Source organism: Phyllobates terribilis, unplaced genomic scaffold (assembly GCF_046119375.1).
Source record: "Phyllobates terribilis strain yellow unplaced genomic scaffold, ASM4611937v1 Scaffold_5__5_contigs__length_657084704, whole genome shotgun sequence".
Lineage (NCBI taxonomy): Eukaryota > Metazoa > Chordata > Amphibia > Anura > Dendrobatidae > Phyllobates > Phyllobates terribilis.
The window spans coordinates 353,689,011-353,708,122 of NW_027362765.1; the positions used below are offsets into that span (position 1 = coordinate 353,689,011).

General features: G+C 52.7%; 1 protein-coding gene across 1 annotated transcript in view; it reads right to left on the bottom strand.

The window, feature by feature from the left end:
- Positions 1-19,112, bottom strand: part of FHIP2A (FHF complex subunit HOOK interacting protein 2A) — a 124,887-nt gene that overhangs the window by 7,761 nt on the left and 98,014 nt on the right. The window contains exons 3-10 of the mRNA XM_073684632.1: positions 12,895-13,064; positions 12,340-12,444; positions 8,139-8,261; positions 7,255-7,533; positions 6,972-7,168; positions 4,613-4,727; positions 4,227-4,303; positions 2,049-2,241 (exon numbers count right to left, since the gene is read on the bottom strand). Of these exons, the coding sequence (XP_073540733.1) occupies positions 2,049-2,241; positions 4,227-4,303; positions 4,613-4,727; positions 6,972-7,168; positions 7,255-7,533; positions 8,139-8,261; positions 12,340-12,444; positions 12,895-13,064 (1,259 nt within the window). The remainder of the gene's footprint in view (positions 1-2,048; positions 2,242-4,226; positions 4,304-4,612; positions 4,728-6,971; positions 7,169-7,254; positions 7,534-8,138; positions 8,262-12,339; positions 12,445-12,894; positions 13,065-19,112) is intronic.

Sequence of the window (19,112 nt, forward strand, 5' to 3'; positions counted from 1 at the left end):
ATAGAGATCTATAGAAGACAGAAGATATATATAGAGATCTATAGAAGACAGAAGATATATATAGAGATCTATAGAAGACAGAAGATATATATAGAGATCTATAGAAGACAGAAGATATATATAGAGATCTATAGAAGACAGAAGATATATATAGAGATCTATAGAAGACAGAACATATATAGAGATCTATAGAAGACAGAACATGTATAGAGGACAGAACATGTATAGAGATAGCCACAGATATGTTTTGTAGATGACTGGGGAGACACATTTAACCCCTTAAATACCGGGGATGTATTAGTACGCATATTTGCGTACCCCCCGTTCAATGAGGGCTGCTGCGCTGAGCCCTCACTGAACGGAGCACATGTCAGCTGATTCTTACAGCTGACATGTGCCCGCAACAGCCGCGGGTGGAATCGCGATCCATCCGCGGCTGTTAACATGTTCAATGCCGCTGTCAATCTCTGACAGCAGCATTTAACGCGTGCTTCCGGGTAGCGCGTCATAAGCCCCGCCCACCGGCGATCCAGTCACGTGATCGCGGGTCGCCGATGGGTGGGCATGACAACCCAGAGTCTGCAGCAGACGCCTGTGGTTGTCATGAGCTGGTCGCTATGAGCGCCACCTAGTGGTCGGCGCTCATAGCACAGGACCATTTCTGCTGCATGCAGGGGATCTGCTCATCACCTCTATGTAGCAGTGGCGATTGGATAGTTGCTGCTTCTAGTCTCCTATGGAGACTATAGAAGCATGCAAAAAGTAAAAAAAAAAGTTTTTAAAAATATATATATAAAAAAAAATATAAAAAAGTTTAAACCCCCCCCTTTCGCCCCATTCAAAATAAAATAATAAAAAATAAACCCCACATACACATATTTGGTATCGCCGCGTTCAGAATCGCCAGATCTATCAATATAAAAAAAGAATTAATCCGATCGGTAAACGGCGTAATGAGAAAAAAATTCTAAACGCCAGAATTACGTTTTTTGGTCGCCGCAAAATTGCAATAAAATGCAATAACGGGCGATCAAAACATCGGATCTACCCCAAATGTTATCAATAAAAATGTCAGCCCGGTGCGCAAAAAATAAGCCATCAACCAGCCCCAGATCATGAAAAATGGAGACGCTACGGGTCTTAGAAAATGGCGCTATTTTTTTTTTTTTTTTTACCAAATTTTGGAATTTTTTTTCACCACTTAAATATAAAAGAACCTATACATGTTTGGTGTCTATGAACTCGTAATGACCTGTAGAATGAGAAGGGCAGGTCAGTTTTAGCATTCAGTGAACGTGGTAAAAAAAATAAATAAAAAACAACTGTGGTATTGCACTTTTTTTGCAATTTTACCGCACTTGGAATTTTTTTCCCGTTTTCCCATACAGGATATGGTAAAACTAGTAATGGCGTTGAAAAGTACAACTCGTCCCACAAAAAATAAGCCCTCACATGGCCATATTGACCAAAAAATAAAAACGCTATGGCTTTGGGAACAAGGGGAGCAAAAATGAAAATGCAAAAATGGAAAATGCTCCGGGGCTTAAGGGGTTAATATACTGCTTATCTCCAGACCATTCTCATGCCGAGCAAACCGCAAGACAGCCTCGGACATATATGTAACTTACACAGAAAGAAAAAATGTAACTTATCAGCCGCCTCCAGTGGAAATCAAAAGCCGCGTTTCGCCTGCGTTATGTAGGTCATCAGGAGGCTCAGAGTCAGAGTCTTCACATCTGTGATATGCTATGGCCTGGTTGCAGGTCTAAGTTCTCTTGTGTATGGCATTTTCTCTTAGCCATTTTATTTTATTGTCTATATTGGGTAAATGGCAGAACACTCTGCAAACCTCGCAGATGACATCTGATGGGGTCTTCAGAACAGCATCCACAGGGACTGTACGTCAGATCATCCCACCTGCCATCTTTGTACACATCACTAAAGGCACATTTATCACTGATCATCAGTCTATTATTTTGACTCCCAGTTGAGTTTTCTGCCACCAGAAGCATCACCCCATGACCCGGTGAACACGGGTGCAGCCTCACCTCATCTGATATGTGGTTACAGTGCTCTATGAGGCGATGGCGTAATGGGAACCTCTGAGCGCCGCTCAGCGTCTCCGGATCTCGCTGCTCCCCCAGTAGGAAATGAACAATCTCCTCCAGCAAAGACTCGGATGTCACTTGCCGCACAATTCGATGAAGTAGGGAGGTGGCCGTGAGGATCCCAATCTCTGACCTGGGAAAGAGAAATAGGAGGATGAGAATATCACGCACCACAAGTAAGACCCAAAGCAGCTCAAGTCTAAGAGGAATAAAAGAAAAAAAAAACACACACACACACACACACACACACACACACGTAAAAAGTAGTAAAAAAATAAAAAAAAGCCTCGGGATCGTTGCACTGATGCTTCCATGTATTATAAGAGAAGAGCTATGATACGAGTCTGACATACAGTACAGACCAAAAGTTTGGACACACCTTCTCATTTAAAGATTTTTCTGTATTTTCATGACTATGAAAATTGTACATTCACACTTAAGGCATCAAAACTATGAATTACCACATGTGGAATTATAGACTTAACAAAAAAGTGTGAAACAACTGAAAATAGGTCTTATATTCTAGGGTCTTCACAGTAGCCACCTTTTGCTTTGATGACTGCTTTGCACACTCTTGGCATTCTCTTGATGAGCTTCAAGAGGTAGTCACCGGAAATGGTCTTCACTTCACAGGTGTGCCCTGTCAGGTTTAATAAGTGGGATTTCTTGCCTTATAAATGGGGTTGGGACCATCAGTTGTGTTGTGCAGAAGTCTGGTGCATACACAGCTGATAGTCCTACTGAATAGACTGTTAGAATTTGTATTATGGCAAGAAAAAAGCAGCTAAGTAAAGAAAAACGAGTGGCCATCATTACTTTAAGAAATGAAGGTCAGTCAGTCCGAAAAATTGGGCAAACTTTGAAAGTGTCTCCAAATGCAGTTGCAAAAATCATCAAGTGCTACAAAGAAACTGTCTCATATGAGGACCGCCCCAGGAAAGGAAGACCAAGAGTCACCTCTGCTTCTGAGGATAAGTTTATCTGAGTCACCAGCCTCAGAAATCGCAGGTTAACAGCAGCTCAGATTAGAGACCAGGTCAATGCCACACAGAGTTCTAGCAGCAGACACATCTCTACCACAACTGTTAAGAGGAGACTTTGTGCAGCAGCCTTCATGGTAAAATAGCTGCTAGGAAACCACTGCTAAGGACAGGCAACAAGCAGAAGAGACTTGTTTGGGCTAAAGAACACAAGGAATGGACATTAGACCAGTGGAAATCTGTGTTTTGGTCTGATGAGTCCAAATTTGAGATCTTTGGTTCCAACCACCGTGTCTTTGTGCGACGCAGAAATGGTGAACGGATGGACTCTACATGCCTGGTTCCCAGCCTCAGAGGAGAAGGTGTGATGGTGTGGGGCTGCTTTGCTGGTGACACTGTTAGGGATTTATTCAAAATTGAAGGCATACTGAACCAGCATGGCTACCACAGCATCTTGCAGCGGCATGCTATTCCATCTGGTTTGCGTTTAGTTGGGCCATCATTTATTTTTCAACAGGACAATGACCCCAAACACACCTCCAGGTTGCGTAAGGGCTATTTGACCAAGAAGGAGAGTGATGGGGGGCTACGCCAGATGACCTGGCCTCCACAGTCACCAGACCTGAACCCAATCGAGATGGTTTGGGGTGAGCTGGACCGCAGAGTGAAGGCAAAAGGGCCAACAAGTGCTAAGCATCTCTGGGAACTCCTTCAAGATTGCTGGAAGACCATTTCCGGTGACTACCTCTTGAAGCTCATCAAGAGAATGCCAAGAGTGTACAAAGCAGTCATCAAAGCAGAAGGTGGCTACTGTGAAGACCCTAGAATATAAGACATATTGTCAGTTGTTTCACACTTTTTTGTTAAGTATATAATTCCACATGTGGTAATTCATAGTTTTGATGTCTTCAGTGTGAATGTACAATTTTCATAGTCATGAAAATACAGAAAAATCTTTAAATGAGAAGGTGTGTCCAAACTTTTGGTCTGTACTGTATTTATATGGAATATGAAAAGCCTCTAAATAATCTGTATCCTTCCTATAATTGGTTTACAAAAAAAATAGGAATATTAAAATTAAACATTTTTTCCCCACAAATTATGTGGATATCGCCACTTTGGCGCCCCCGATACTTACGTCTGCATGAGCTGCGGCTCCAGCACGTTAACCAGGAACCTCTCCCTCACCGACTGAGCCAAGGTGGTGGCCGCCATCTACGGAGAAACCAACACCTGGAACTGTAAATCACTATCTGTAATGTGAGCGGAGAACTCAATCTGTGCACACGGAAATGATGGTTCTTTTTTGCTTTTGGGAATCTTTACTGTCAAATTGAAAAGTAAAATCAAACATTTATTCCAATTCTCAAATACAAAATGATTAAAGCTCCTTCTCATGTGCTCCAGCACTGATGACTTATCCTCAGTACACATCACTAACGTACGCTATAGGAGGGTCCGACCCCCAGACAGACCACTACAAGTGCTTCTCTATCCCGAATCTCTATCGCACTGATCCCTCACCCTGTGGGCTTCTTTAATAAGCTGGTCGCAATAATCAAACCAGGACAGGAAAGAGATTAAGGCCCTTTTTCCAGGAAAGGCCGAGGCGTCCTCCTTAACATTGTATGAATCCAGCCTGCGGAGAATAAAGGGGGAAAGTCAATTCCTGTATAAATTGTGCTGAAGAAAATGTAACATAAAAGCTGCAGAATGAAATCTAACAAGTGTGTGCGGTGTAGACAGCAATCAGGGTCTAGGAGAAGACCCCCGCTATTAACCCACAGCAAGGAACAGCTTTCCTTTGGTAAATGGGAGTTCACTGGTGAATTGTCTCCAGACCTCAGACCTGAGCAAATCACGACCCATGAGCCGCAGACGCTGACTCTTGCTCTGTCCTTGTCTGGAGAGGAACAGTTAAAAATCCAGAAGTCAAAGTGACAATGTGACGCTGGACACAGAGAGCCCCACACTCCATATTCAGTTCAGGGATCTCTATGGAGAAAGGTTTCCATCACTGGACGAGCCTTTTACCGGAATAACCTACAGCATGCAATGCACTACATCTAAGGTTTATTTTATTGCAGCCCCTTTAGTGCTGTTCTCATCTTCGTAAACGGATGTTGTTGGATAGTTGTGAATATGAGCAGTTTTACACTTTTCTTTCCTGCTCGTTGCCTTGGAGACTGACCACCGCTGCTAGAAGCGGAACATGATCAGGGCTTACAAGACCTTTTCTATTGCACTTGTAAGCACTATGGCAGAGGTTCACAATGCAGACAGGCAAGTTTCCCAGAGGAGAAACCTGCATCAATGAGACATTTAATACACGGCCCGTTAATATATCATACACATCTGAGCGTAGAATACCCTGTAAGTAGTCGATGCTGTGCACCCGTGCATGGAGGAAGCTCAGACAGGGCGGTATGTTCACCATCATGCAGTATATGTCCTACACGTCTGAGACTCGGACATCCAGTAAGTAATCAGTCGATGTGCACCCGTGCATGGAGGAAGCTCAGACAGGGCGGTATGTTCACCATCATGTAGTATATGTCCTACATGTCTGAGACTCAGACATCCTGTAAGTAATCAGTCGATGTGCACCCGTGCATGGAGGAAGCTCAGACAGGGCGGTATGTTCACCATCATGTAGTATATGTCCTACATGTCTGAGACTCAGACATCCTGTAAGTAATCAGTCGATGTGCACCCGTGCATGGAGGAAGCTCAGACAGGGCGGTATGTTCACCATCATGCAGTATATGTTCTACATGTCTGAGACTCGGACATCCAGTAAGTAATCAGTCGATGTGCGGAGGTGCATGGAGGAAGCTCAGACAGGGCGGTATGTTCACCATCATGTAGTATATGTCCTACACGTCTGAGACTCGGACATCCTGTAAGTAATCAGTCGATGTGCACCCGTTCATGGAGGAAGCTCAGACAGGGCGGTATGTTCACCATCATGTAGTATATGTCCTACACGTCTGAGACTCGGACATCCTGTAAGTAATCAGTCGATGTGCACCCGTTCATGGAGGAAGCTCAGACAGGGCGGTATGTTCACCATCATGTAGTATATGTCCTACACGTCTGAGACTCGGACATCCTGTAAGTAATCAGTCAATGTGCACCCGTGCATGGAGGAAGCTCATAGACAGGGCGGTATGTTCACCATCATGTAGTATATGTCCTACACGTCTGAGACTCGGACATCCTGTAAGTAATCAGTCAATGTGCACCCGTGCATGGAGGAAGCTCATAGACAGGGCGGTATGTTCACCATCATGCAGTATATGTCCTACACGTCTGAGACTCGGACATCCTGTAAGTAATCAGTCGATGTGCACCCGTTCATGGAGGAAGCTCATAGACAGGGCGGTATGTTCACCATCATGTAGTATATGTCCTACACGTCTGACACTCGGTCATCCTGTAAGTAATCAGTCGATGTGCACCCGTGCATGGAGGAAGCTCAGACAGGGCGGTATGTTCACCATCATGTAGTATATGTCCTACACGTCTGACACTCTGTCATCCTGTAAGTAATCAGTCGATGTGCACCCGTGCATGGAGGAAGCTCAGACAGGGCGGTATGTTCACCATCATGTAGTATATGTCCTACACGTCTGACACTCGGTCATCCTGTAAGTAATCAGTCGATGTGCACCCGTGCATGGAGGAAGCTCAGACAGGGCGGTATGTTCACCATCATGTAGTATATGTCCTAAACGTCTGAGACTCGGACATATAGTAAGTAATCAGTCGATGTGCACCCGTGTCACGGATGAAGCTCATAGACAGGGCGATGTGATCACCTTCATGTAGTAATGTCTAATCACCACTGAAAGGACCCAACAGAGAGTTATAATGTTCTTACCCCCAATTAATCCCCTCTACAGTTTCGATGTCCAGGGGGTCGATGGACTGTGGCAGCGCACGGTACAGCGAGGTCAGCCGGTCCGTCAGCAGCTCACACAGGGCCGTGTTCTGGGTCAGGCACTTTGCAGCTGCCGGCTCTGGAAGACTCACAAGCAACATTAACCCTTCGCAGGCTTTGACCGCTATCCGTCCGTCCTGGAACAGATGACAGTAGACATTATACACTGGCGCCCATCACATATACAGTACGTGACGGGAGGATCTGCAGACATCGCACGCACCGGGCTCTTTGTCAGGTTCAATAAGGAATTGACCAGATTATAGTCTTGCAGGATGTGATTAGTGGATGGTCCGGGGGCTGCGCAGGCTTCCAGCTTGTCCGTGGGGGTAGTTTTCGGGAGGTCAGGGTTCGCATGTACTTCTTCACCTGCCTCATTGCTTGCTGTCCCTGGAGACTGCCCCTGCCCCGTGTCATTAGCCACAACCTTCTCCATGCCGCCTCCAGAAACTGCCGGCAGGTTATTAGCAGGTCCGGTACCGGCAAACGTCTTCAGTTTACTCTAAAAAAAGATAAAAGAGCAGAAATTCAAAGAGAGGAAAAAGATGTCACCAGCCTGGTAAGAAGGCAAAATAAACCAGAAACACACAAAAAGCTAAGAAATCTCCCCATTATGAGAAGAACTATATCTAATAGCAGTTTTATTAAACGGGGGTCTCCACTTTAGCAGAAGGGGCCCCAAAATGCCTCTGTTCTTCTAGAATAATAAACAGAGCCTGTGTCACCCTCCCCGGGTCCATTGCTGGTTCTCCACCCCTGTTCCTGTCTCTATGTATTGGATGTAGCGGTGACGTCATGATTACAGAGCGAATCACTGCTGCAGCCAATCACTGAACACATTGGGCCCATGTTATCTGCACAGGCAGATCCGCTGAGTTCACTGATTGGCTGCAGCTGTGATGTGCACTGTAGTCATGATGTCAACACTGCAGCCAATACACAGAGCAGCAGCAGAGAGCCGGCGCCGAACACGGGGAGAGCCGGCGCCGATTACGGGGAGAGCCGGCACCATCTGTGCCTGTTATTTTACATGTATAAAAGCATTTGGGGACCTCTTTTCTTGAAATGAAACCCCCCACAGAGGAGCGTCCATGTTCCAGAACTTACTTCTAGAAAGAAGTTGACGAGATAGGGATCCTGCTTCAGCTTGGCGCACACTATACATAAGAACTGGATCTCTTCATTCTCCGTCGGATTGGCGAGGACTTCTCCACACAGCCGGATAAGTTTCTATCACGAAGACAAAGGTAAAGAATAAAAATGCTTTTTATTAAAGAGTCAGAGGATCAATGTAATATTCGGTGTGCCTCAGTTCCGTCCTCGGGGGAACCTGCCAAATCTGTCACAGGTCATCATTTTGATTTCAGCAAAGCAGCAGAATGTAAACAAAAAGTGACAGAAAGCTGAAGAACTTTTCATTATATGACAGAAAAACATTAAATACCAGAGCCCTTTACAGGGAACCTGAAGCTTTCCCAGGCCCCCAAACAGCCACCAATTTATTGCTCAGTGATTCCTGCAGGTTCCAAAAACAAACTTACACCTGCGGTGGCTATATACCAATTAGTGGGAGACTAATTGGGGGTCATTGATTCCCTCATGGCAGTCATCCCACTGATCAGGCTCTCTCTCCCGTGTGACCGTGCAGTCACCCTGATAAGGTTCGGGCTCCCCTGAAGGAAAGCGTACACCCGGATCAGGTTTGGCCTCCCCTGTGGGTGTGCGTACACCCGGGTCAGGCTCTCTCTCCCCTGTGGGTGTGCGTACACCCGGGTCAGGCTCTCTCTCCCCTGTGGGTGTGCGTACACCCGGGTCAGGCTCTCTCTCCCCTGTGGGTGTGCATACACCCGGGTCAGGCTCTCTCTCCCCTGTGGGTGTGCGTACACCCAGGTCAGTCTCTCTCTCCCCTGTGGGCGTGGGTACACCCGGGTCAGGCTCTCTCTCCCTTGTGGGCTTGCATACACCAGGATCAGGCTCTCTGTCCCCTGTGGGCGTGCGTACACCCGGATCAGGCTCTCTCTCCCCTGTGGGCGTGGGTACACCCAGATCAGGCTCTCTCTCCCCTGTGGGCGTGCGTACACCCGGGTCAGGCTCTGTCCCTTGTGAGCGTGCGTACACCCGGGTCAGGCTCTCTCCACTGTGGGCGTGGGTACACCCGGATCAGACTCTCTCTCCCCTGTGGGCGTGGGTACACCTGGATCAGGCTCTCACCCCTGTGGGCGTGCGTACACCCGGATCTGCTCTCTTCCCCTGTGGGCGTGGGTACACCCGGATCAGGCTCTCTCTCCCCTGTGAGCGTGCACACACCCAGGTCAGGCTCTCTGTCCCCTGTGGGCGTGGGTACACCCGGATCAGGCTCTCTCTCCCCTGTGAGCGTGCGCACACCCAGGTCAGGCTCTCTGTCCCCTGTGGGCGTGCATACACCCGGATCAGGCTCTCTGTCCCCTGTGGGCGTGGGTACACCCGGATCAGGCTCTCTCTCCCCTGTGGGCGTGCATACACCCGGATCAGGCTCTCTCTCCCCTGTGGGCGTGCATACACCCGGATCAGGCTCTCTCTCCCCTGTGGGCGTGCATACACCCAGATCAGGCTCTGTCTCCCCTGTGGGCGTGCATACACCCGGGTCAGGCTCTCTCTCCCCTGTGGGCGTGCATACACCCGGATCAGGCTCTCTCTCCCCTGTGGGCGTGCATACACCCGGATCAGGCTCTCTCTCCCCTGTGGGCGTGCATACACCCAGATCAGGCCCTCTCTCCCCTGTGGGCGTGCATACACCCAGATCAGGCCCTATCTCCCCTGTAGGCGTGCGTACACCCAGATCAGGCTCTGTCTCCCCTGTGGGCGTGCATACACCCGGGTCAGGCTCTCTCTCCCCTGTGGGCGTGCGTACACCCAGATCAGGCCCTCTCTCCCCTGTGGGCGTGCATACACCCGGATCAGGCTCTCTCTCTCCTGTGGGCGTGCGTACACCCAGATCAGGCCCTCTCTCCCCTGTGGACATGCGTACACCCAGATCAGGCCATCTCTCCCCTGTGGGCGTGCGTACACCCAGATCAGGCCCTCTCTCCCCTGTGGGCGTGCGTACACCCAGATCAGGCCCTCTCTCCCCTGTGGGCGTGCGTACACCCGAATCAGGCTCTCTCTCCCCTGTGGGAGTGTGTACACCCGGATCAGGCTCTCTCCCCTGTGGGCGTGCGTACACCCGGATCAGGCTCTCTCTCCCCTGTGGGCGTGCGTACACCAGGATCAGACTCTCTCTCCCCTGTGGGCGTGCATACACTCGGGTCAGGCTCTCTCCCCTGTGGGCGTGCGTACACCCAGATCAGGCTCTCTCTCCCCTGTGGGCGTGCGTACACCCAGATCAGGCCCTCTCTCCTCTGTGGGCGTGTGTACACCCGGATCAGGCTCTCTCCCCTGTGGGCGTGCGTACACCCGGATCAGGCTCTCTCTCCCCTGTGGGCGTGCGTACACCAGGATCAGGCCCTCTCTCCCCTGTGGGCGTGCGTACACCCGGATCAGGCTCTCTCTCCCCTGTGGGAGTGTGTACACCCGGATCAGGCTCTCTCCCCTGTGGGCGTGCGTACACCCGGATCAGGCTCTCTCTCCCCTGTGGGCGTGCGTACACCAGGATCAGACTCTCTCTCCCCTGTGGGCGTGCATACACTCGGGTCAGGCTCTCTCCCCTGTGGGCGTGCGTACACCCAGATCAGGCTCTCTCTCCCCTGTGGGCGTGCGTACACCCAGATCAGGCCCTCTCTCCTCTGTGGGCGTGTGTACACCCGGATCAGGCTCTCTCCCCTGTGGGCGTGCGTACACCCGGATCAGGCTCTCTCTCCCCTGTGGGCGTGCGTACACCAGGATCAGACTCTCTCTCACCTGTGGGCGTGCATACACTCGGGTCAGGCCCTATCTCCCCTGTGGGTGTGCGTACACCCAGATCAGGCTCTCTCTCCCCTGTGGGCGTGCGTACACCCAGATCAGGCCCTCTCTCCCCTGTGGGCGTGCGTACACCCGGATCAGGCTCTCTCTCCCCTGTGGGAGTGTGTACACCCGGATCAGGCTCTCTCCCCTGTGGGCGTGCGTACACCCGGATCAGGCTCTCTCTCCCCTGTGGGCGTGCGTACACCAGGATCAGACTCTCTCTCCCCTGTGGGCGTGCATACACTCGGGTCAGGCTCTCTCCCCTGTGGGCGTGCGTACACCCAGATCAGGCTCTCTCTCCCCTGTGGGCGTGCGTACACCCAGATCAGGCCCTCTCTCCTCTGTGGGCGTGTGTACACCCGGATCAGGCTCTCTCCCCTGTGGGCGTGCGTACACCCGGGTCAGGCCCTATCTCCCCTGTGGGTGTGCGTACACCCAGATCAGGCTCTCTCTCCCCTGTGGGCGTGCATACACCCAGATCAGGCCCTCTCTCCCCTGTGGGCGTGCGTACACCCGGATCAGGCTCTCTCTCCCCTGTGGGCGTGCGTACACCAGGATCAGACTCTCTCTCCCCTGTGGACGTGCGTACACCCGGATCAGGCTCTCTCTCCCCTGTGGGCGTGCGTACACCAGGATCAGACTCTCTCTCCCCTGTGGGCGTGCATACACTCGGGTCAGGCACTCTCTCCCCTGTGGGCGTGCATACACCCGGGTCAGGCCCTATCTCCCCTGTGGGTGTGCGTACACCCAGATCAGGCTCTCTCTCCCCTGTGGACGTGCATACACCCGGATCAGGCCCTCTCTCCCCTGTGGGCGTGCGTACACCCAGATCAGGCTCTCTCTCCCCTGTGGGCGTGCGTACACCAGGATCAGACTCTCTCTCCCCTGTGGGCGTGCATACACTCGGGTCAGGCCCTATCTCCCCTGTGGGCGTGCATACACCCGGATCAGGCTCTGTCTCCCCTGTGGGCGTGCGTACACCAGGATCAGGCTCTCTCCCCCCTGTGGGCATGCATACACTCGGGTCAGGCCCTATCTCCCCTGTGGGCGTGCATACACCCGGATCAGGCTTTCTCTCCCCTGTGGGCGTGCATACACTCGGGTCAGGCCCTATCTCCCCTGTGGGCGTGCATACACCCAACTCCCAACATGTAGTCAGGGAGGTGAAGATTTGCAATAGGTGACACTGCTGTTGCCAAGAATGTCACTCACACCAGTTGTTTTTTGGAATATGCAGCAATCAATAAACAATACATACATGGCGGCGACCCAGGAAAGATGTTGGGTTTCCTTTAAGGGCAACTTTATTTTGGAATGAGAAAAGAGGAAAGCGACAGTAGCTGCAAACATTAATCCAGAACGGCACATCTGATCCGGCTCCGGTTACCTGGACGGGGCGGTGCACGTTGATATGTGGGAGCAGAGGCTGCTTAATTCGTCCTAACAGCTTTGTGTAGAAGACGAGCACCTGCTGCTTCATACCCGGAGGACACTGAGGAGAAGCGACACATGTAGACATAACACAAATCATTACTATCAGCCACTAAACCATGAACACCCCCCGTCAGTATCAGTCCTGCGACACATACTATATTGTATTATTTGCCCTCTGAGCCATAAACGTGGTGTATACAGGGCTCATATACTTCCCGACGCTGCTCCCCGCACTATGTGACCTCACGATATCGCTATAAACCTGCGAGACTCATATCCGACGCTCTCATAGACTCGCATGAAAAAGCAAGTTCAGGTTCGCACACAAAAGACGCTGTGTGAACTGTGGTCACACGGTGCAAAAAAAGTACCAGCGCGGCACTGGAAACGGGAGAAGGTGGCGATCGCTGAAGGATTTTATTATATGCACATAATAATCACAGCAAAGGAAGTAAATAATACGCTGATAGATCCCGCTCCACCATGACACCATGCACAGAGGACTCACGTCTGCTTTCCCCAGGGTGTACAGCGTCTCCAGCACTTTATGGTGCAGTAAGTACTCCATACACGGCCCCGTCTCTCCAGACTCCCGCTCACTTTCTTCTTGCACCAGAATCTCCAGCATCTGCTCCAGGTGGGAAGGGATGTTGGTGTCCGTCACCGGAGCTTTGTCATCTGATCCAGGGAACAAAAGACAAACACAGGTAAAAAGGTTTATTCCTCCGCTACGTGTCAACAGCAAAATACACAAACTGATGAATAAAAAGTCTGGAGGCTTTTCACCTTCCCTCCTCTACAGGGGAGGTGTGACCCCTATGACCCCTGGTTCTCCGCACATTGTGTTGTCTGAGGCCTCCTGAGAGTTTACGTCACTTAATACTTTTCGGAGTCGCTGCCTGACTAAAAGGGATCCTGTGATCCACCCTGTGGCTCCCCGCAGTCTCCTCATACCAATCCCCCTTTAGCTGGTAGAGGGTCTGATTAGTGGGTGCCATTGTCTGCCCCACGTCACACTGCAGGGGTGATCTAGTGCATCATGTTCTCCATTCACTTCCAGGTGTCCTAATAGTTCTCATGAACATGGACAAATCCTCTAAGGGAAAACAACCAGGGGTAAGAAATGTTGTCAGGTCATGCAATACTGGAACTGTGGGCTCCAGTTGAACGCACGTCCTCTGTACCGGACATGGGCTCTACCAAGTGTACGCACGTCCCCTGTGCAGGACATGGGCTCTACCAAGTGTACGCACGTCCCCTGTGCCGGACATGGGCTCTACCAAGTGTACGCACGTCCCCTGTGCAGGAGATGGGCTCTACCAAGTGTACGCACATCCTCTGTGAAGGACATGGGCTCTACCAAGTGTACGCACGTCCCCTGTGCAGGAGATGGGCTCTACCAAGTGTACGCACCTCCCCTGTGCAGGACATGGGCTCTACCAAGTGTACGCACGTCCCCTGTGCAGGACATGGGCTCTACCAAGTGTACGCACGTCCCCTGTGCAGGAGATGGGCTCTACCAAGTGTACGCACGTCCCCTGTGCCGGACATGGGCTCTACCAAGTGTACGCACGTCCCCTGTGCAGGAGATGGGCTCTACCAAGTGTACGCACCTCCCCTGTGCAGGAGATGGGCTCTACCAAGTGTACGCACGTCCTCTGTGCCGGACATGGGCTCTACCAAGTGTACGCACGTCCCCTGTGCCGGACATGGGATCTACCAAGTGTACGCACGTCCTCTGTGCCGGACATGGGCTCTACAAAGTGTACGCACGTCCTCTGTGCAGGAGATGGGCTCTACCAAGTGTACGCACGTCCTCTGTGCAGGAGATGGGCTCTACCAAGTGTACGCACATCCTCTGTGCAGGACATGGGCTCTACCAAGTGTACGCACGTCCTCTGTGCAGGAGATGGGCTCTACCAAGTGTACGCACATCCTCTGTGCAGGACATGGGCTCTACCAAGTGTACGCACGTCCCCTGTGCAGGAGATGGGCTCTACCAAGTGTACGCACGTCCCCTGTGCCGGACATGGGCTCTACCAAGTGTACGCACGTCCCCTGTGCAGGAGATGGGCTCTACCAAGTGTACGCACCTCCCCTGTGCAGGAGATGGGCTCTACCAAGTGTACGCACGTCCTCTGTGCCGGACATGGGCTCTACCAAGTGTACGCACGTCCCCTGTGCCGGACATGGGATCTACCAAGTGTACGCACGTCCTCTGTGCAGGACATGGGCTCTACCAAGTGTACGCACGTCCTCTGTGCAGGACATGGGCTCTACCAAGTGTACGCACGTCCTCTGTGCCGGACATGGGCTCTACCAAGTGTACGCACGTCCTCTGTGCAGGAGATGGGCTCTACCAAGTGTACGCACGTCCTCTGTGCAGGACATGGGCTCTACCAAGTGTACGCACATCCTCTGTGCAGGACATGGGCTCTACCAAGTGTACGCACATCCTCTGTGCAGGACATGGGCTCTACCAAGTGTACGCACGTCCCCTGTGCCGGACATGGGCTCTACCAAGTGTACGCACATCCTCTGTGCAGGAGATGGGCTCTACCAAGTGTACGCACATCCTCTGTGAAGGACATGGGCTCTACCAAGTGTACGCACATCCTCTGTGCAGGACATGGGCTCTACCAAGTGTACGCACATCCTCTGTGCAGGACATGGGCTCTACCAAGTGTACGCACGTCCCCTGTGCCGGACATGGGCTCTACCAAGTGTACGCACATCCTCTGTGCAGGACATGGGCTCTACCAAGTGTACGCACATCCTCTGTGCAGGACATGGGCTCTACCAAGTGTACGCACATCCTCTGTGCAGGACATGGGCTCTACCAAGTGTACGCACGTCCTCTGTACCGGACATGGGCTCTACCAAGTGTACGCACGTCCCCTGTGCAGGACATGGGCTCTACCAAGTGTACGCACGTCCCCTGTGCCGGACATGGGCTCTACCAAGTGTACGCACGTCCCCTGTGCAGGAGATGGGCTCTACCAAGTGTACGCACATCCTCTGTGAAGGACATGGGCTCTACCAAGTGTACGCACGTCCCCTGTGCAGGAGATGGGCTCTACCAAGTGTACGCACCTCCCCTGTGCAGGACATGGGCTCTACCAAGTGTACGCACGTCCCCTGTGCAGGAGATGGGCTCTACCAAGTGTACGCACGTCCCCTGTGCAGGACATGGGCTCTACCAAGTGTACGCACGTCCCCTGTGCAGGAGATGGGCTCTACCAAGTGTACGCACGTCCCCTGTGCCGGACATGGGCTCTACCAAGTGTACGCACGTCCCCTGTGCAGGAGATGGGCTCTACCAAGTGTACGCACCTCCCCTGTGCAGGAGATGGGCTCTACCAAGTGTACGCACGTCCTCTGTGCCGGACATGGGCTCTACCAAGTGTACGCACGTCCCCTGTGCCGGACATGGGATCTACCAAGTGTACGCACGTCCTCTGTGCCGGACATGGGCTCTACCAAGTGTACGCACGTCCTCTGTGCAGGAGATGGGCTCTACCAAGTGTACGCACGTCCTCTGTGCAGGAGATGGGCTCTACCAAGTGTACGCACATCCTCTGTGCAGGACATGGGCTCTACCAAGTGTACGCACGTCCTCTGTGCAGGAGATGGGCTCTACCAAGTGTACGCACATCCTCTGTGCAGGACATGGGCTCTACCAAGTGTACGCACGTCCCCTGTGCAGGACATGGGCTCTACCAAGTGTACGCACGTCCCCTGTGCAGGAGATGGGCTCTACCAAGTGTACGCACGTCCCCTGTGCCGGACATGGGCTCTACCAAGTGTACGCACGTCCCCTGTGCAGGAGATGGGCTCTACCAAGTGTACGCACCTCCCCTGTGCAGGAGATGGGCTCTACCAAGTGTACGCACGTCCTCTGTGCCGGACATGGGCTCTACCAAGTGTACGCACGTCCCCTGTGCCGGACATGGGATCTACCAAGTGTACGCACGTCCTCTGTGCAGGACATGGGCTCTACCAAGTGTACGCACGTCCTCTGTGCAGGACATGGGCTCTACCAAGTGTACGCACGTCCTCTGTGCCGGACATGGGCTCTACCAAGTGTACGCACGTCCTCTGTGCAGGAGATGGGCTCTACCAAGTGTACGCACGTCCTCTGTGCAGGACATGGGCTCTACCAAGTGTACGCACATCCTCTGTGCAGGACATGGGCTCTACCAAGTGTACGCACATCCTCTGTGCAGGACATGGGCTCTACCAAGTGTACGCACGTCCCCTGTGCCGGACATGGGCTCTACCAAGTGAACGCACGTCCTCTGTGCAGGACATGGGCTCTACCAAGTGTACGCACGTCCTCTGTGAAGGACATGAGCTCCACCAAGTGTACGCACGTCCTCTGTGCAGGACATGGGCTCTACCAAGTGTACGCACGTCCTCTGTGCAGGACATGGGCTCTACCAAGTGTACGCACATCCTCTGTGCAGGACATGGGCTCTACCAAGTGTACGCACGTCCTCTGTACCGGACATGGGCTCTACCAAGTGTACGCACGTCCCCTGTGCAGGACATGGGCTCTACCAAGTGTACGCACGTCCCCTGTGCCGGACATGGGCTCTACCAAGTGTACGCACGTCCCCTGTGCAGGAGATGGGCTCTACCAAGTGTACGCACATCCTCTGTGCAGGACATGGGCTCTACCAAGTGTACGCACGTCCTCTGTACCGGACATGGGCTCTACCAAGTGTACGCACGTCCCCTGTGCAGGACATGGGCTCTACCAAGTGTACGCACGTCCCCTGTGCCGGACATGGGCTCTACCAAGTGTACGCACGTCCCCTGTGCAGGAGATGGGCTCTACCAAGTGTACGCACATCCTCTGTGAAGGACATGGGCTCTACCAAGTGTACGCACGTCCCCTGTGCAGGAGATGGGCTCTACCAAGTGTACGCACCTCCCCTGTGCAGGACATGGGCTCTACCAAGTGTACGCACGTCCCCTGTGCAGGAGATGGGCTCTACCAAGTGTACGCACGTCCCCTGTGCAGGACATGGGCTCTACCAAGTGTACGCACGTCCCCTGTGCAGGAGATGGGCTCTACCAAGTGTACGCACGTCCCCTGTGCCGGACATGGGCTCTACCAAGTGTACGCACGTCCCCTGTGCAGGAGATGGGCTCTACCAAGTGTACGCACCTCCCCTGTGCAGGAGATGGGCTCTACCAAGTGTACGCACGTCCTCTGTGCCGGACATGGGCTCTACCAAGTGTACGCACGTCCCCTGTGCCGGACATGGGATCTACCAAGTGTACGCACGTCCTCTGTGCCGGACATGGGCTCTACCAAGTGTACGCACGTCCTCTGTGCAGGAGATGGGCTCTACCAAGTGTACGCACGTCCTCTGTGCAGGAGATGGGCTCTACCAAGTGTACGCACATCCTCTGTGCAGGACATGGGCTCTACCAAGTGTACGCACGTCCTCTGTGCAGGAGATGGGCTCTACCAAGTGTACGCACATCCTCTGTGCAGGACATGGGCTCTACCAAGTGTACGCACGTCCCCTGTGCAGGACATGGGCTCTACCAAGTGTACGCACGTCCCCTGTGCAGGAGATGGGCTCTACCAAGTGTACGCACGTCCCCTGTGCCGGACATGGGCTCTACCAAGTGTACGCACGTCCCCTGTGCAGGAGATGGGCTCTACCAAGTGTACGCACCTCCCCTGTGCAGGAGATGGGCTCTACCAAGTGTACGCACGTCCTCTGTGCTGGACATGGGCTCTACCAAGTGTACGCACGTCCCCTGTGCCGGACATGGGATCTACCAAGTGTACGCACGTCCTCTGTGCAGGACATGGGCTCTACCAAGTGTACGCACGTCCTCTGTGCAGGACATGGGCTCTACCAAGTGTACGCACGTCCTCTGTGCAGGACATGGGCTCTACCAAGTGTACGCACGTCCTCTGTGCCGGACATGGGCTCTACCAAGTGTACGCACGTCCTCTGTGCAGGAGATGGGCTCTACCAAGTGTACGCACGTCCTCTGTGCAGGACATGGGCTCTACCAAGTGTACGCACATCCTCTGTGCAGGACATGGGCTCTACCAAGTGTACGCACATCCTCTGTGCAGGACATGGGCTCTACCAAGTGTACGCACGTCCCCTGTGCCGGACATGGGCTCTACCAAGTGAACGCACGTCCTCTGTGCAGGACATGGGCTCTACCAAGTGTACGCACGTCCTCTGTGAAGGACATGAGCTCCACCAAGTGTACGCACGTCCTCTGTGCAGGACATGGGCTCTACCAAGTGTACGCACGTCCTCTGTGCAGGACATGGGCTCTACCAAGTGTACGCACATCCTCTGTGCAGGACATGGGCTCTACCAAGTGTACGCACGTCCCCTGTGCAGGACATGGGCTCCACCAAGTGTACGCACGTCCTCTGTGCAGGACATGGGCTCTACCAAGATTACGCACGTCCTCTGTGCAGGACATGGGCTCTACCAAGTGTACGCACGTCCCCTGTGCAGGACATGGGCTCTACCAAGTGTACGCACATCCTCTGTGCAGGAGATGGGCTCTACCAAGTGTACGCACCTCCCCTGTGCAGGAGATGGGCTCTACCAAGTGTACACACGTCCTCTGTGCCGGACATGGGCTCTACCAAGTGTACGCACGTCCTCTGTGAAGGACATGGGCTCTACCAAGTGTACGCACGTCCTCTGTGCAGGACATGGGCTCTACCAAGTG